Below are 16,427 nucleotides of genomic sequence, written 5' to 3' on the forward strand. Positions count from 1 at the left end.
AGGCCGATATCAGCTTGAGACAGCCTCTCACGTAGCAGGGTATAAAGGACACTGCATGCTGTACGAGCTGTCTCGAGTGTCGAGATGGTTGCGTTCATGTTCGACCCAAGGACTCGCGATTAGAAAATGAAGCTGAAGAGTTTAATGTATGTTTAACAAATGTTATAGAGATTTACATGCTCTGGCTCAGGTGCTTCGGCTACTTACATAAAAGATATAGGGCCTGCGCTGGGAACAGTACATCGGCGCGTCAGTTCAACAGCTGACTGTTTGCATTGGATGCTGACGGAACCAGTAATATCAGTGGGGTCTTGAGGGCTCTGTCAACGGCTCCCTGCAATATCTCCAGTTTAACACCCCCGGTGCTTACACTCCAGAACCTGAAGGATTTGCTGACTAGTGGCCAAGAGGCCCTTTTTAAGTGCTGAGTCATAAAGCCTATTAATGGTTGGATGAATGTACGCGAAGCGTTTGTTGACTCACACGCAAAACGCCCCTTTGTTGGTGCTGAGTCATAAAGCCTATCAATAGTTGGATGAATGTACAGTACGCGAAGCGTTTGTTGACTCACACGCAAGACGGCCCTTTGTCAGTGCTGAGTCGTGAAGCCTTTTGTCGGCTAGACATGGAAACTGTGAAATCTTAGTGGGCATTGTCTATTACGGCCAAGGGTTTAGTGCGATTGGTTGCTTTGTTGTCATAGACTGGCGTATGCCTCAACCCCACACATAGAAAGCCTTTTCTACCAGGGATATTAATATCGTAGGGTAATCGGAGGAACCTCTGCCTTTCGCGTTAAACGCAGTTCAGAGCAAAGCAGCTACTTATTGGGCTTCACCATCGAAGCACGCAATTCTCCCTTTTCCTAAGGATATTTAATATCCAGTTGCAGATAACGCTAGTCGCTTTCATCGTCTCTGAACATTAGCACAATCAAGTTCTCGTACGTTCACCTCTGTTACATGGGTTGATACAGGTTTCAAAAGTATCTGGAATGTTGCTAAGTAGGCTTAGGGTTTCTTAGTCTTTTTCCCCGAAGGTCTGAAAGATTAGGCCGACTATGCCGCCGCCGACGCAATCTCCCGAGGAGCCGATCGCCATCATCGGCTCAGCTTGCCGATTCCCTGGTGGTTGTAGCTCTCCCTCGAAGTTGTGGGAGCTGCTGCAGGAACCTCGCGATGTTAGGAAGCATTTTGACCCGAAGCGGCTGAATCTAGGACGTTTCTACAACGCTGATGGGCAGGCACACGGGTCGACAGACGTCAAGGCACAGTCGTACCTACTGGAGGAGGATAACCGTACGTTCGACGCGGGCTTCTTTGGCATCAACCCGGCGGTGGCATCGGGTATGGACCCACAGCAGCGCCTGCTGCTCGAGGTGTCGTACGAGGCCTGTGAGAATGCGGGAGTAACCCTCGAGCAGCTGCACGGCTCGTTAACCTCTGTACACATCGGATCGATGAGTAACGACTACTGTGCCATCCAGGCGCGCGATACAGAAACGCTGCCCAAATACAACGCGACGGGCACGCAGTCCAATAGTATTATCGCGAACCGCGTATCATACGTGCTGGATCTCAAAGGCCCTTCCGTAACTATTGATACGGCATGCTCCAGCTCGCTTGTGGCACTGCACCAGGCTGTGCAGGGCCTGCGCGCCGGTGATAGCGAGGCAGCGCTCGTGGGCGGCACCAACCTTATCATGGATCCTGGCCCCTATATTAGCGAGTCAAAGTTGCAGATGCTGTCGCCTGACTCGCAGTGTCGCATGTGGGACGTGACGGCCAACGGCTATGGACGTGGCGAGGGCGTCGCCGTACTGCTCCTCAAGCCTCTCTCAAGAGCCCTCGCTGATGGTGACCCTGTTGAAGGCGTGATCCGCGCGACTGGAGTCAACTCGGATGGACAGAGTCCGGGTATTACGATGCCTTTTGGGCCGGCGCAGACAGAGCTCATTCGGCACACATACCGCCGTGCCGGACTTGATCCGCTGTGTGAGGCGGATCGGCCGCAGTATTTTGAGTGCCACGGCACGGGCACGCAGGCCGGCGATCCCGTTGAGGCCCGGGCGGTATACGACGCCTTTTTCCGAGGCCAGGACGGCCATAGCTTCCCACAACCTAGGACGCTTATTGTGGGAAGTATTAAGACTATTATCGGCCACCTGGAGGGCTCCGCTGGGCTGGCAGGTGTGATCAAGGTGCTGCTAATGCTAAAGCACCAGGCCGTGCCTCCCAACATGCTATTTAACGAGTTAAACCCCAAAATCGCCCCTTACTACGGGCCCGGAGCCCTCCAGATAGCGACTAAACGACAGCTATGGCCAGCGAGGCCCGCAGGGACGCCCATGCGCGCGTCGGTTAATAGCTTTGGATTTGGAGGCACCAACGCTCATGTCATCATCGAAGCTTTGCCAGACGCCGACGGGCTGGCCAAGTCGGAAGGGAGGTGCATGGAGCCATCTGCCCGGTCCTTTAGCGGCGCCTTTGGGCCGCTGCTCTTTTCCGCGCAGTCAGGACCAGCACTCCTGCGAAACGTTCAGGCGTACCTGGCCTATGCGGAAAAGAACGCTAGCTCCTTGGACCTGCGGGACCTAAGCTTGGTCCTGCAGACACACCGGTCGACTCACCGAGTGCGGACCTTCTTCGCGGGTGGGACGAGAGAGGAACTACTAGAGTCAATGGCTCGGTTCGTGACAAGCAATGCCAAAGGCAGTGATATTGGCACCGTCCCACGCCTCATCAACGCGGGTGAGGCGCCTGGCGTCCTAGGTATCTTTACTGGCCAGGGCGCGCAATGGCCCACTATGGGCTGTGAGTTAATGGGCGCTTCGCCGCTCTTCCGGCGCAGCCTCGAGGCATGCGAGGCAGTCCTGCAGCACGGGCTGCCAGTGGGCCACGGGCATGCGCCTAAGTGGTCGCTCGTGGAGGAGCTGGCCAAGGAAGGGAGCGAGTCGCGGCTCGGCGAAGCTGAGCTGGCACAGCCGCTATGCACGGCGCTGCAGATTGCGCAGGTAGACATGCTTGCGGCGGCGGGTATCCGGCTTAACGCCGTCGTGGGCCACTCATCGGGCGAGATCGCGGCTACGTACGCGGCCGGCATCATCACGCGCGAGGCTGCGATGCAGATTGCCTACTACCGTGGCCTCTTCGCCCACCTTGGACGCAGGGCCGGCGGAGGTGGTATGCTCGCCGTCGGGCTATCGCTGCAGGCGGCCTCGGAGCTGTGCCGCCGGCCAACCTTTACGGGCCGCTTGGTTGTGGCAGCTAGCAACGCACCGCATAGCTGTACGCTCTCGGGGGATCTAGACGCCGTGGCCGAAGTCCAGCAGCAGCTCGACCGGGAGGGCACATTCGCACGCCAGCTACAGGTGGATACCGCATACCACTCACACCATATGGCAGCATGTGCCGATGCCTACCTCAAGGCCCTCCTGGCATGCGACATCACCGTCACGGCGCCGAAGCTAGGACGGGAGGGCTGTGTATGGAGTTCTAGCGTTCGGGGCGACGCGCGTCTGGTAAGGCCAGGGGGTGAAAACGACCTAGCTGCGCTTAAAGGCCCGTACTGGATCGCCAACATGGTGCAGATGGTTAAGTTCTCCCAGGCGCTTGAATCGGCAATCTGGCACGGTGGCCCCTTCGACGTCGCCATCGAGCTGGGGCCGCACCCAGCACTCAAAGGTCCAGTCGAGCAGACGCTTAAAGCGGCCTACGGCTCTGTCCCAAGGTACGCCAACTTACTGCGTCGTAAGGCAAGAGACGTGGCCACCGTACACTCGGCCATTGGCACGGTCTGGTCCCAGGTCGGACCAGCATACATCGACTTTCCAGGCTATCACAGCATCTGGGGGGAGACTGAGAACAAGACCGCGTCGAACATATGCCACGTGCCACCCAAGACAAAGATTCTCGCAGACTTGCCGGTTTACTCATGGGATCACGATAAGGTGTACTGGCGCGAGTCACGCATCTCGGCGCGGTACCGCACGCTCGCCGATGTGCCTCATCAGCTGCTAGGCCGGCGGATGCCTGATGACAATGACCATGAGCTACGGTGGCGCAACGTACTGCGCCTGAACGAGATCCCCTGGCTGCGAGGGCACATGGTGCAGGGCGAGGTGCTGCTGCCGGGCGCTGCCTACGTGTCTATCGCCGCCCAGGCTGCACAGCAAGTCGCTGGCGACCGGCCTATAGCCCAGCTTGCTGTGGAGGACGTTGACATCCTAAGGCCGGTGGTGGTGCCTGACAATGCTGAGGGCGTTGAGACGCTTTTCACCGTGCAGGTGCTGCTGTCAGAGGACGCTACTAATATTGATAAAAACCAGCGTAAAGGAGGCCAGGTGGTGCGGGCCCGGTTCGCGTATTACGTGTGCTCGAACGAGGCTACCGCTGCTATGATGCATACCTGTAGCGGCACGCTAGTGGTACTGCTCGGACCTACCAGACCTAGCCCAGCCCTGCCGCCCCGCGAGCCCCTCCCGGACAATACTATCCACATCGAGGGCGAGGCTATCTACGACATGTTTAGCCGGATTGGCCTCGACTACAAAGGAGCCTTTTCAGTAATGACTGGCTGTGACCGTGCCCTCGGCTTCGCAGCCACCACGGCTCTCTGGCTCGCCGATTCTCCAGCGGCGCTTGGCATCAGCGGCAGCTCATACGTACTGCATCCCGTCATCTTAGACGTGGCTTTCCAGGCCTTGTTTGTAGCACACACGCATCCCGCGAGCCTGCTGCTCCAGTCAGCCTTATTGCCGTCGCATATCGACCGCGTGCTTATTGACCCCCACGTGCCCGTTGCCAGTGCTGCCGCGGCCACGTGCCACATGGACGCATGGGTCACCGCGGCCACGGCCGCTACTCTTGACGGCGACGTTAGCCTGTATATAGATGACGGGGCGTCGGGGCAGGCTTTTGCGCAGGTCGAGGGGCTTCGCACACAGGCGGCTGGCCGCGCGGAGGCGTCGTCGGACCGTCAAGTCTTCTGCCGGACGGTCCAAGGCCGAGATGTGTCCCTCATGGGCCTAGCGCTACCCCCGCGCGACTCAGTGCAGGACACCCGTACGCTGCAGGTCAACGACGCAACGGAGAGGCTGACGCTCTGGTATATCCGGCGCCTCATGGGCGAGATGCCACCGCGCGAGAAGCGGGATGGCCTGCAGCCCCACCATCAGCTCATGCTCGAGGCCTTTGAGCACCACCTTGAGATAGTGCGCCAAGGCCGGCACCCGCTCGTCCGCAGTGAGTGGCTGACGGACGAACCCGAGGATATTGAAGTATTGCATCGTGAATACGGCAAGTCAGTCGAGTTTAGACTGATGAATGCGGTGGGCGGTGTGCTAGCCCGTGTCGTGCAGGGCGAGGCACATCTACTCCTGCAGGTCATGAGCCAAGACGACATGCTGAACCGCTTCTATATGCAGAACAACACATCGGTGGCCACTAATAGGGCCGTCGGCCAGCTGCTAAAGCAAATTACATTCAAGTTCCCGCGTTGCAACATGCTCGAGATTGGCGCCGGCACGGGAGGCACGACCTGGAGCGTCCTGAACGCTATCGAGAACCTCTATGACTCGTACACTTTTACCGACGTCTCGTCCGCCTTCTTCCCCGCGGCTAGCGAGAAGTTCTCCAGCTTTGGGCGAATTGCGTACCGCACGCTCGACATCGAGCAGGACACGGCGCCTCAGGGGTTCACTCCGCACTCGTACGACATCGTCATCGCAGCCAACGTATTGCACGCGACACGCAGCCTCGAGGAAACGTTGGCCCGTGTGCGTACATTACTACGGCCGGGAGGTTACCTAGTGCTACTTGAGACGACGGGTACGCAGAGCATGGTAGGCTTCCTTTTTGGCGGGCTGCCCGGCTGGTGGCAGAGCGCTGAGCCCAGTCGCCGCTTCGGCCCCACAGTGCCGACCGTCGAGTGGCATCGACTGCTGGGCAACGCCGGCTTTTCAGGTGCTGACACGGTCCTCCATGACAGCCCCGACGAGAGCCGCCACGTGACCTCGTGCATCGTCAGTCAGGCCGTTAACCTCGATGTGCTACGCCTCCGTAGCCCCCTCGAATTCGCCGCGGCGAAGGATCTGCCCGCGCTCACTGTGCCACTACTGATTATTGGCGGTTGCCGCCTCGCCACCGCCCGCCTCGTTGATGAAATCACTCGACTGCTCCCAGCGGCGTGGCGGTCGCGCGTGCAGGTAGTGCCTAGCATCGACGACCTCGACGAGGATGGCACTAACCTGGCCGGCCGGCCCGACGTCATATGCCTGCATGACGCTGACGAACCCCTGTTCGGGGCCTTGCCTATGCCCGCCGCACGCTTGCAGCGCTTGCAGCAACTGGTCATGGCGGCTGCGCGGCTATTGTGGGTGACAGACGGGGGCCTATCGGCCCCGCCGCGCGCTAGCATGATTCGCGGCATCATGCGTGTGGCGCCTAAGGAGATGCCGCACTTAACTGTGCAGGTGCTTGGACTTGAGGCGGGTACGGCCCCGGTTGCTAATGCCCGCCACTGCGTCGAGGCTCTGCTACGGCTCAGACACATGGAAGATCTCAATGAAAGGCTAGAACAGGGGCAAGGCTCGCCGCCGCTATGGGCCATCGAGCCCGAGTCCGAAATCCTAGCTGGCGGAGAGGTCCAAATTCCGCGCGTTTTGCCGGCCGTGGTGCTCAACGAGCGCTTCGCCGCACGCACACGGCACATCATCAGGACCACAGACGCAGCCAGCGTCACAGTCCAGGCCGTTGCGAATGCCAACAAGGCCCCGCCGAAGATGGAGCTGCGAGCTGTTATTGACCGGGGCCTGCAAGCCGAGGCCATCGTGCAGGTGGAGGTTGAGTACGCCCTGCACATTCCCTGCCATGGCCAGGGGGTCCCGATCTACCTTGTCTGTGGACGTGTAAGTCCTGGCGATGACTGGGTCATGGCCCTCAGCCCCGCGAATGTATCGAAACTAGCTTTACGGCGCGAGCAGCTCGTACGGGTTGATGCCTCGCGCTGCACGCCGGCATCTATCAAGGCCATGGCTGAGCCCCTATTGCGTCATGCCCTCATCGGTCGCGTGACAGCACACGCAGCAGCAGCCAGGCCCGTCTCGTCCGTTATGCTTCTGCTTTTCGAGCCGAAGCGGGACATGGCGGAGAGGCTAGAGGCAGAGCTTAAGGCTGCCTACACCGGAGCCCATGTCGAGGTCTGCTGTGTTACCTCGAAGGCTGATGTTAATGAGGTCCCCACTAGCTGGGTTCGCATCCACGCAAACCTATCGCGGCGTATGGCCAGGCAGCACCTACCACATCATGTTGACATGTTTGTAGACTGCTCGGGCGAGCCGCAGCATGCCGGGCCCCGGGCTCGAGAGTATCTTAACGCTTGTCTACCGCCCAGCTGCGAGACGTGGGCATTCGACGGCCAGTTGCTGCAGGAATTCCTACCGCAGCAGTTAGAAGCTAAGCTCAGTTCCGAGAACCAGCCCCAGACCGAGCCCCTTGAGAACCTGTTCAAGTCTGCAGGCGTCACAGGCGAGAACGCGGACATAGACATGGATATGGGCAGCGCCTCCGAAAATATCAAAATGGTGCAGGCAGCCGACCTGGCCGGGGCTGACGCGGCTAGCCTGGCTAACCAGCAGTACTTATGCGACTGGCGCCTGCGGCACGCCCTCCCCTTGACAGTGCAACCTCCTGACGCCGACGTGGACCCGCGCGGGCTGCTCCGGCCGGACCGAACTTATGTTATCATGGGCGGATCTGGTGGCTTGGGGCTATCTATCACTCGCTGGATGATCCGCCAAGGCGCCCGACATGTTGTCATCACCAGCCGCCACCCACGGCCCGATGCTGGGCTGCAGGCCGAGGCCCGCCGCGCCGGAGCATCGGTACACATGCCTGCCGTTGACGTCACGAATGAGGCCCAGGTTAGGGCAGCGGTGGCGGAAATGCGCAGGTCAATGCCGCCCATTGCAGGCGTGTGCAACTTCTCCATGGTACTTCACGATGCCATGTTCCTTGACATGGACGCCCAGCAACTCAATGATACGCTAGCGGCAAAGGTCCTGGGCACCGAGATCCTCGACGCTATCTTCGGGCCCGGGGCTGAGCCGCTGGACTTTTTCATTGTTACGTCGTCGTCTGCTAGCACCATCGGCAATGTCGCCCAGGCTAACTACCACGCCGCCAATCTGTTGATGGAGGCCGTCGTTGCCCGCCGCCGCGCACGCGGTCTGCCCGGGTCCGTCGTGCACATCGGTTGGGTAGCCGACACGGGCTATATCACGCGCTTCGCCAAAGAGAAGCAGTTGGCTGACCACTTCCGCAGTATCCGCCTTACTCCGCTGTCCGAGACCGACGTGCAGGACGCCTTCGCGCTAGCCGTTCGAACGAGCAGGGTTGGATCCAGCGCTGGGGAGGCAATCGAGCATGATATTATCATGGGCCTCGCACCCCCCACTAGACCCATGCAGGCCAGCCAGGCGAGCAAGACAGTGTGGACATCTAACCCCCGTCTCATGGCCCTGCAGCCCTACAGCGCCCTTTCAGCGGCGTCGCAGCAGCAGCAGCAGCGCCTCAAGGGCCGCCACGCGGGCGCGAACGTGTATGAAAAGGTTGCCCAGGCCGAAACGGAGGACGATGCCGTGGCTGCCGTGGCGGTGGCCTTTGGCGCCAAGCTTGAGAGCATTCTACAGCTGCCGGCGGGCGCCGTGCACGAGAGGAGCGGCCTCGAGCGGCCCATCGTCGACCTGGGCATCGACTCGCTGGTTGCAGTCGAGATCCGGACGTGGCTCCTCAAGGAATTCAACATTGAGGTGCCCGTCGTCAGGATCCTGGGCGGTGAGACGGTTTTGCAAGTGTGTGTACAGGCGGCCAAGAGGATCCTGACAGACCGCAAGGTCGACGTGGATAAGCAGACACCTACTCCCACGACGAATAAGAGCAGCACAACTAAAAAAACTACCGATGTGGTTACGGAAACTCCAAAGATACCTGCAAAACCCAAGTCGACCACGCAGGCTTTCGTTGCTGATCAAGTTCCGACTGTAGCCCCCCCAGTCATGGTCGACTCGAGCACAACGGGCAGGAGCAGTAACGGCGGCAGCAGCCCTGTTAACCTATCCGGAACCGATTCCCCGACATCCGACTTGGAAAAAAATGATGACGCAGCACCCGGGCCCATCATAATTAGGGAGGCACCCATGTCAGCCGCTCAGTCGCGCTTCTGGTTCGTGTCCAAGCACTCGGACAACCCAGCAGCTTGTAACACAGCCTTCTACTACCGCCTCCAGGGCCGCGTCAACACGGTGCGACTCAGGCATGCGCTACAGCTCGTAGTCAGTCATCACGAGTGCCTCCGTACCTGCTACTATCCCCGCCTCGAAGATGGCCACCCCATGCAGGGCGTCATGGCCACATCGGTGCTCCGCTTTACGCACACGGAACACGCCGCCGATGATATCGAGACTGCGCTGCACCAGACGCTCGCCCGCTTCAAGACGTGCACGTGGGACCTTGAGCGCGGCCAAACAATGGCCGTCGCACTCCTGGGCCGCAAGGGCGAGCAGGAGCGAAGCCAAGGCCAACACAATGATCACGGCTACCTTGTCCTAGGATACCACCACATCACCCTGGATGGCTGGAGCGTGGCCCTCTTCTGGCGCGACGTAGACCGGGCGTATCGGATGCAGCCGCTCGCCAGCGTAGGTCGCGGCCTGTCGTATCTAGACTACTCGCTACAGCAGCTCGGCGAGGAGGCGACGGGCATACTAGACGAGGACCTGGCCTTCTGGCGCGCCGAGTTTGAATCTTCGCTGCCAGACACCCTCCCGCTGCTACCCATGGCCCGCGGCCTGGATCGCTCGACCCTAGCCCAAGAGCCACAGCAGCAGGCTACCCATCATCTAGATCAGGAACTTAACCCAGCGCAGCTGGCGGCAGTTAAAAACTTGAGCCAGCGGCTTCGCGTCAGCCCCTTCCACGTGCACCTCGCCCTGCTACAGATCCTACTAGCCCGCCAGGCTGGAATCGACGACGTCTGTATTGGCGTCGTCGATGCTAATCGCCGTGATAAGCGCTTTGCGGAGACACTCGGCTGCTTCGTCAACATGCTGCCTGTGCGCTGCATCATCGCGGCCGAAGCCGACTTTGCCTCAGTCGCGCGAGACGCCTCGCGCAAGGCCTTGGCCGTCTTTGCGCATGGCACGGTGCCCTTTGACCGCATCCTGGACCTAGCCGCTACTCCCCGCGCCAACGAGGCCCATCCATTATTCCAAGTCTCCATCAATTACCGCACCGCTAGCGGCGGCGGCATTGATATCTGGGACCTACCACTTGGCGTCGACGCCCGCATGGACCTATCGTGGCGTGGGGCCAAGGAGGCCGAGAACCCCTATGACATCAGCCTAGGCTTCTTCGAGACCCCTACCGGCTGTCTGGCTCAGATCTGGTGCTCTGCTAGCCTCTACGGCTCGGATGCGTGCCGCTCGCTGCTGGATATGTACCTGCGCCTACTCGAGGCTGTTGCCTGCGACCCATCCGTGCCGGTGGGTCAGGTCCCGCTGCATGACGATGCGCGAGTGCTCCGTGCTCTCGATGTCGGCCGGGGCCCTGAGACCCACTTTGACTGGCCGGCGACCCTATCTCGTCGCGTGCGTGACATGTGCCGCATGCACCCCACAAGGACGGCCGTCACAGACGCGGCGGGCAGCTTGTCATATGTCCAACTAGCGGTCCGTACTAGTGGCATGGCACGGAGGCTGCGAGGTGCCGGGGTTTCCAGCCCGGCACATCGGGTTGCTGTCTTGTGCGAGCCATCGATTGATGGCATCGTCGCAATGCTCGCTATTCTCGAGGCCAAGGGTGTCTTCGTGCCTCTCGACGTCAGCCTGCCCACCTCCCGTCACGCAGACATGCTCCGGCTATGTCGGCCTACGCTTATACTTATTCATGCACAGACAGAGCAGCGTGTGCAGGAGCTGTTAGACGGCGTTGGGCGGCAACCCGGAGAGCGACTACAGGCAATCCGAGTGGACTCTGACCCTAGTCATAATGACATTGAGAGTGATGACGATGAGAACGATAACTTGTCTCCACAGCCCGCCTTCCTTCTCTTCACCAGCGGCTCAACAGGCACCCCAAAGGGCATTCTCCTAACTCAGGCTAACTTTGTCAACCACGTCGCCCTTAAGACGCAAGCCTTTAGCCTGCAACACGACGAGTGCGTGCTGCAGCAGAGCTCCCTAGGCTTTGATATGGCCCTCGTTCAGACCTTCTCGGCCCTCGCCAACGGCGGCCGCCTCGTCATCGCCCCCAGCGATATCCGGCGCGACCCCATCGCGCTGGTGGCGCTAGTACAGCGCGAGGCCGTCTCCATGACCATTGCAACGCCCACCGAGTACCTAGCCTGGATCCACTCAGCCACCGACGTGTTATCCCAAAGCCGGACGTGGCGCCTCGCCTTTTCAGGCGGTGAGCAGGTGCCCTCTCAACTCCGGATAGGGCTGCGCCGCCTGGGCATCTCCGGCCTACGCCTTATTAACTGCTATGGCCCCACCGAGATCACGGCCGCGGCCACTTTCCAACCCATCCCGCTGGATGACGACGACCCGGCCTCATGTCTTGCCTCGGCCGAGGCTCTATCATCACTCTGGAGGCCGTACACCGTAGGCAAGGCACTACCTAACTACACCGTCTGTATTATTGACGCTGCCGGGGCCCCCCAGCCGCTTGGGCGCACAGGCGAGATCTGCATTGGTGGCGCAGGCGTCGCCCTCGGCTATCTCGACTCGCCTAACCAGACACGTACCAAGTTCGTCAGGGGCATCGCAGGGATGGCCGGCACCGTGTACCGCACGGGTGACAAGGGCCGTCTGCTTACCAACGGCACGCTCCTATGCCTGGGTCGGCTCGACGGTGACACGCAGATCAAGCTACGAGGCCAGCGCATTGAGCTGCGCGAGATCGAGTTAGCTGTGATTAAGGCCTCCGGGGGCGCTCTGGAGTCCGTAGTCGTGTCCCGACGCCGCCTGGATGGTGGTGCCGGTGGTGATGTACTCATCGCCCATGCTACGCTCACAGACCCCCAGGACCCCTCACTAGATGACCCTGCCCTGGCTCAGCTGCTCGGGCGAGTCAGGCTACCGCAAGCATTCGTTCCTGCCGCCATCTACATCCTGGCCGCAATGCCCACGACGTCTAATGGAAAGCTGGATCGCAAGGCCGTTGCTTGTCTTGCCCTACCCGAAAGGGATCGGAACCTGGGTGCAGCCAAGCCGGACGCGGACAGAGTGGAGGACAAGCTGACGGTCCAGCAGGGCGAGCTCCGTCTCCTATGGGAGCAGGTGCTACCAGTACTCGGCGACAGGCGCATTGGGCCATCCTCTGACTTCTTCTTGAGTGGTGGCAACTCGCTACTGCTCATGAAGCTCCAGCAAGCCATTAAGGAGACCACGGGTGTCAATATCAGCACGAAACGCATGTACGAGGCCACGACGTTGCGCGCCATGGCTCATGCTGTCTTTAACGAGCACGAGCCCGGGACCGGGCTGGATCAGGGCCCTGTAGACTGGAATGCCGAGACGTCGGTGCCAGCTTGGCTGCAGGACCATATCGGCCAGCTTGGGGCGGGCGACTGCTCGATCACTACCACCGTCCCCACCGAGGCCGAGGGCATCGAAGTTCTCCTCACAGGGGCATCCACCTTCCTCGGCAGCCACCTGCTGACAGCCCTACTGCAACACTCCGCTGTCCGCAAGGTGCACTGCATCGCCGTGCCGCCCGGCCATCAGGCTGGCGGGCATCCCCAGTCCGACAAGGTCGCATACTACTCAGGCAGTCTCCTATCACCGACCCTGGGTCTGACGCCTGCCGAGGGGCAAACACTGGCACAGACGATCAACGTCGTCGTGCACGCGGGTGCCCATGGCCACTGCCTCAATCGCTTCGCTACCCTACGCCGCCCTAATCTTGAGTCCTTGCACGTCCTGGCCTCACTGGCGCTGCCACGTTCGGTACCCCTACTCTTCCTGTCGAGCCCGCGCTGCGTGCTCCTGACCGGCAACACGGACACGCCCGGGCCGCCAGGCTCACTCAGGACCTTTGCGCCAGCCGCTGACGGGACTGACGGCTACACGGCTAGCAAGTGGGCGGGCGAAGTCTTCCTGGAGAAGTTGGTCGACCACTTGAATAGCGTTGGCCAGGCCGGACTCCGCGTTGCGGTGCACCGCCCTTGCACCCTCGTCAGCGACCACGCGCCCAACTCGGACGCCATGAACGGCATCTTGCGCTACTCGCTCGCCATGCGCTGTGTGCCGCGCCTCAAGCGTGCTGAGGGCTTCCTCGACTTCGCCCCGCTCGACGCCGTCGTCGACCAGATCACTGCTGCCGCGGTTGAGCTGGCCCTGCCTGCAACTGCAACTGCGCCCGAACTCGTCCAACCCGCAACAATCCGGTTTCGCCATCACTCGGGCGGCATCAAGACACCCTTCGCCCAGTTCCGTGCCCACATGGAGGCTGTCTACGGCCATGAGTTTGACGAGCTCGATATGGAGCTGTGGCTGGCCCATGCTGCCGACCAGGGCCTAGACCCTCTTATTACTGCATATATCGAGGCCCTGCTCGAGAGTGGAATGCCACTGATTTCTCCGTATCTAGGAGCGGAATGAATTACATTTCATTACATGCAGTTTCTATAAAGGGAAAGAATGTTACGCTCGAAGCCAGGGAACCATCGTTCCATTAAGGAACAACAAGTATATAGAAGACACTCACTTGCACTTTCTTATGTAGTAGCTACCTCAGCTATCAATACAACTTGGTTACACTCAATGCCCTTGAGCACATTACCAGACGTGACACCACTGCACCCTCCAAGAAGCAGTTGGCTGCCCTCAAACTAAGCGACACCATTAACCGTTTTAAGTTTGAAATCATGCCTTGCTCATCTTGTCGTTCCCGTGGCCTGCGTTGTATGGCTCTGCCCGAAAAGTCGGATCGCTGCGGGGAGTGTGCTCGCCATGGTCTTTCCTGTAGGGTATAAAGTAGGGAAATTTCGTGAGTCTGTCCACGATGACAAGAATGCTATCATAGAAGTTCCCAGTGGCTGGTTCTTCCGATAGGGGTAGTTTCGTACTGGGTTTATATTGGTAGAGGAAGATATTGCGTAACCTTGAAGGGTGCGGTAGTGTCACGTCTGGTAATATGCTTAAGGGTATTGAGTGTAACTAAGTTGTATTGATACCTAAGGTAGTGTAAGGATATTCGGATAACGCCGGTTATCGCCGGCGTATCGGGGAAACTTCGGCTAGGTACCTAGGCCGGGGCCACGTAAAGCTTGCTTCGCCGAAGTATCGCAGAAGCTTCGGCAAGTTGAAGTCTAACACAATATACAAACCTACCCTTTCATCTCTGATTTCACCCTGATCGTGCCTTAAAGGGCCCGCACCTTTACATTAGCATAGGCTAGGGTAGTTTTTATGCTTTTATTTATTATTATATTATAGGCTAGCTATGCTGTTAGTAGCTTTTTGTTAAAGACTTTTATAAGAAAGGTCTTTTATATAAATAATTCTAGGAAATTTAGCCTATATAATATAAGCCTAATAATTTGCTACTCTATATTATATTACTAGCACTATCTAATAGTATGCTTACCTAAGCTATAGTCGCTTAGATAAGCAGGATATTACGGAGTTACATAAACTTCCCTTCTGGGTGATTCCAGGCATATAGGGTAAGTCACTTTAACTGTGGAGGAACAACAACACAACACACAGCCACCCACAGCCAATTGAGGCTGCGAGGGCTGCTTAATAAGCAGTTGAAAAAGAGGTAAATTAGAAGGTAAAGATGAAAAGGATGGCTAGCTAAGAGCTGCGGCGGAAGATGCCTCTTTTGATCAAGTGGTCACGTGTTCAAGCACGTGACTAACAGGCTCGCCCGAGCCCCAATTCATCACGTGACCCGGACTTAGGACTATATCTAAAGCCCGATAACTCCATTAAAGCCGGTCTACCTATACGGGCATTCCCTATCCGGTTTCCAATATCTAGAATATAAAACTATATAAGTTTCACCTTCTTTATGCAATAGCCCGGCTATTAGCTATCCGATTGATATATACTATATACGGTTAGAAAGCTTCGGAAAGAAGCTATCCGACGGTATAGCTTTTATCCGAATCGGGCTAATAGATTTCGAGCTATTAGTTATAAAAGAATAGCTTTCCCTTAGAATAGTTTCCCTTCCTTAGATCAGCATACACTCAACTAATACAAGCATAAAGACCATCAATCAGAAGCTGGCCTTCTACCCTATATTCTTATCTACTCTGTGATCCACTTTTATTGGCTTATGATTCCTTATCTAGCCAATCAGCTCTTTATAAGGACTGAATCTGCTGCCTATTCTCCTCCTATCTTAGTCACCTACCCTACACCTTATTCAGACCTTATAGTCTATATTTTTCAGTCTTTTACACTATAAAAGTTCTCTCTATAGTGAGTTGGGGGAAAAAGGTGCTAAGCCATTTTGGGCCATTGGGCAATTTCCTGTACGTAGAAAAAGGTCAGAGACCAGTTGCCTTCGGCCATCAGCATCATCATCACTGTCGTCATGGTCAACGAGAAAGGAGCAGCTTTTGGGCTCTTTCTCTGACCAAATTTTCATTGTTATCAATTGATCAATTGCCCTTACTATTTTATATTGTGTTTACCTCACCAAGAAGCGTGTGAGATCCCTATTTTGAAAATCCCCCGAAAAAGGTCACGAAGCGTTCAACCTCGCTGTGGTTGGTGTGTTCTGTTTCTCCAACAAATCTGGTGCCCCCACACAGGATTTTCGATGCTCTTGCTTTGATCACGACTGGAATATACCATTGAAGGTAGATCCAATTGATCAGACAAGAGAGCGCACTCCTACGCTGCCAATCGATGAACTATAAACACAACCACCACCAAGCCGAATAACGCGAGACGTCAAGAATTACTACGAGAGATAGGAAGTGGGCGATTAGGGAGACCCTGAAAGCTGCCCAGCCGCAAGGGAGACCAGCCACGGACGAATTCCGCTCTCCCTTAACCCCTGAGTACACGGAACCATTTGATCAAATTCCTCCCTGAACCTCGAGATCAAGATGGACCCTTCTTATGCCCCGCAAAAGGCGAATGCCGGGAGAAGAAGGAATCCGCCAACTACGGATATGGAAAAAGGAGACATCACCAACCCATAGCTCTTACAGGAAACACCTTTTCCCAACAAGACCAAGGGTTTAGCCTCACTTAAGCCACTAGAAGGAGGTCTGACGGAGCGGCAGTGGAAGATTTTGGCTATCGGAATGCTCATCTGGATGGTCACGAAGAGTGAAACCCTCACCGCCCTCATCCTAATCCTTACGATGCTTAAGGCAATGCCCACGGCGAGTCCCTTTCGCGC

The 16,427-nt window shown here is 57.8% G+C and overlaps 1 protein-coding gene across 1 annotated transcript; it reads left to right on the forward strand.

Moving 5' to 3' along the window:
• Positions 1–1,060: 1,060 nt before the first annotated feature.
• LRP88_01747 (uncharacterized protein) lies at positions 1,061–13,660 on the forward strand (the record flags this gene model as incomplete). The annotated part of the gene is made up of 1 exon (XM_083238423.1): positions 1,061–13,660. One exon carries the CDS (start codon positions 1,061–1,063, stop codon positions 13,658–13,660), a length of 12,600 nt encoding a protein of 4,199 aa, XP_083105809.1.
• Positions 13,661–16,427: the final 2,767 nt, after the last annotated feature.

The sequence above is a fragment of the Fusarium phalaenopsidis genome, assembly GCF_050370095.1.
Source record: "Fusarium phalaenopsidis strain FUZ10S chromosome Unknown contig_32280, whole genome shotgun sequence".
In the NCBI taxonomy this organism is placed as follows: domain Eukaryota; kingdom Fungi; phylum Ascomycota; class Sordariomycetes; order Hypocreales; family Nectriaceae; genus Fusarium; species Fusarium phalaenopsidis.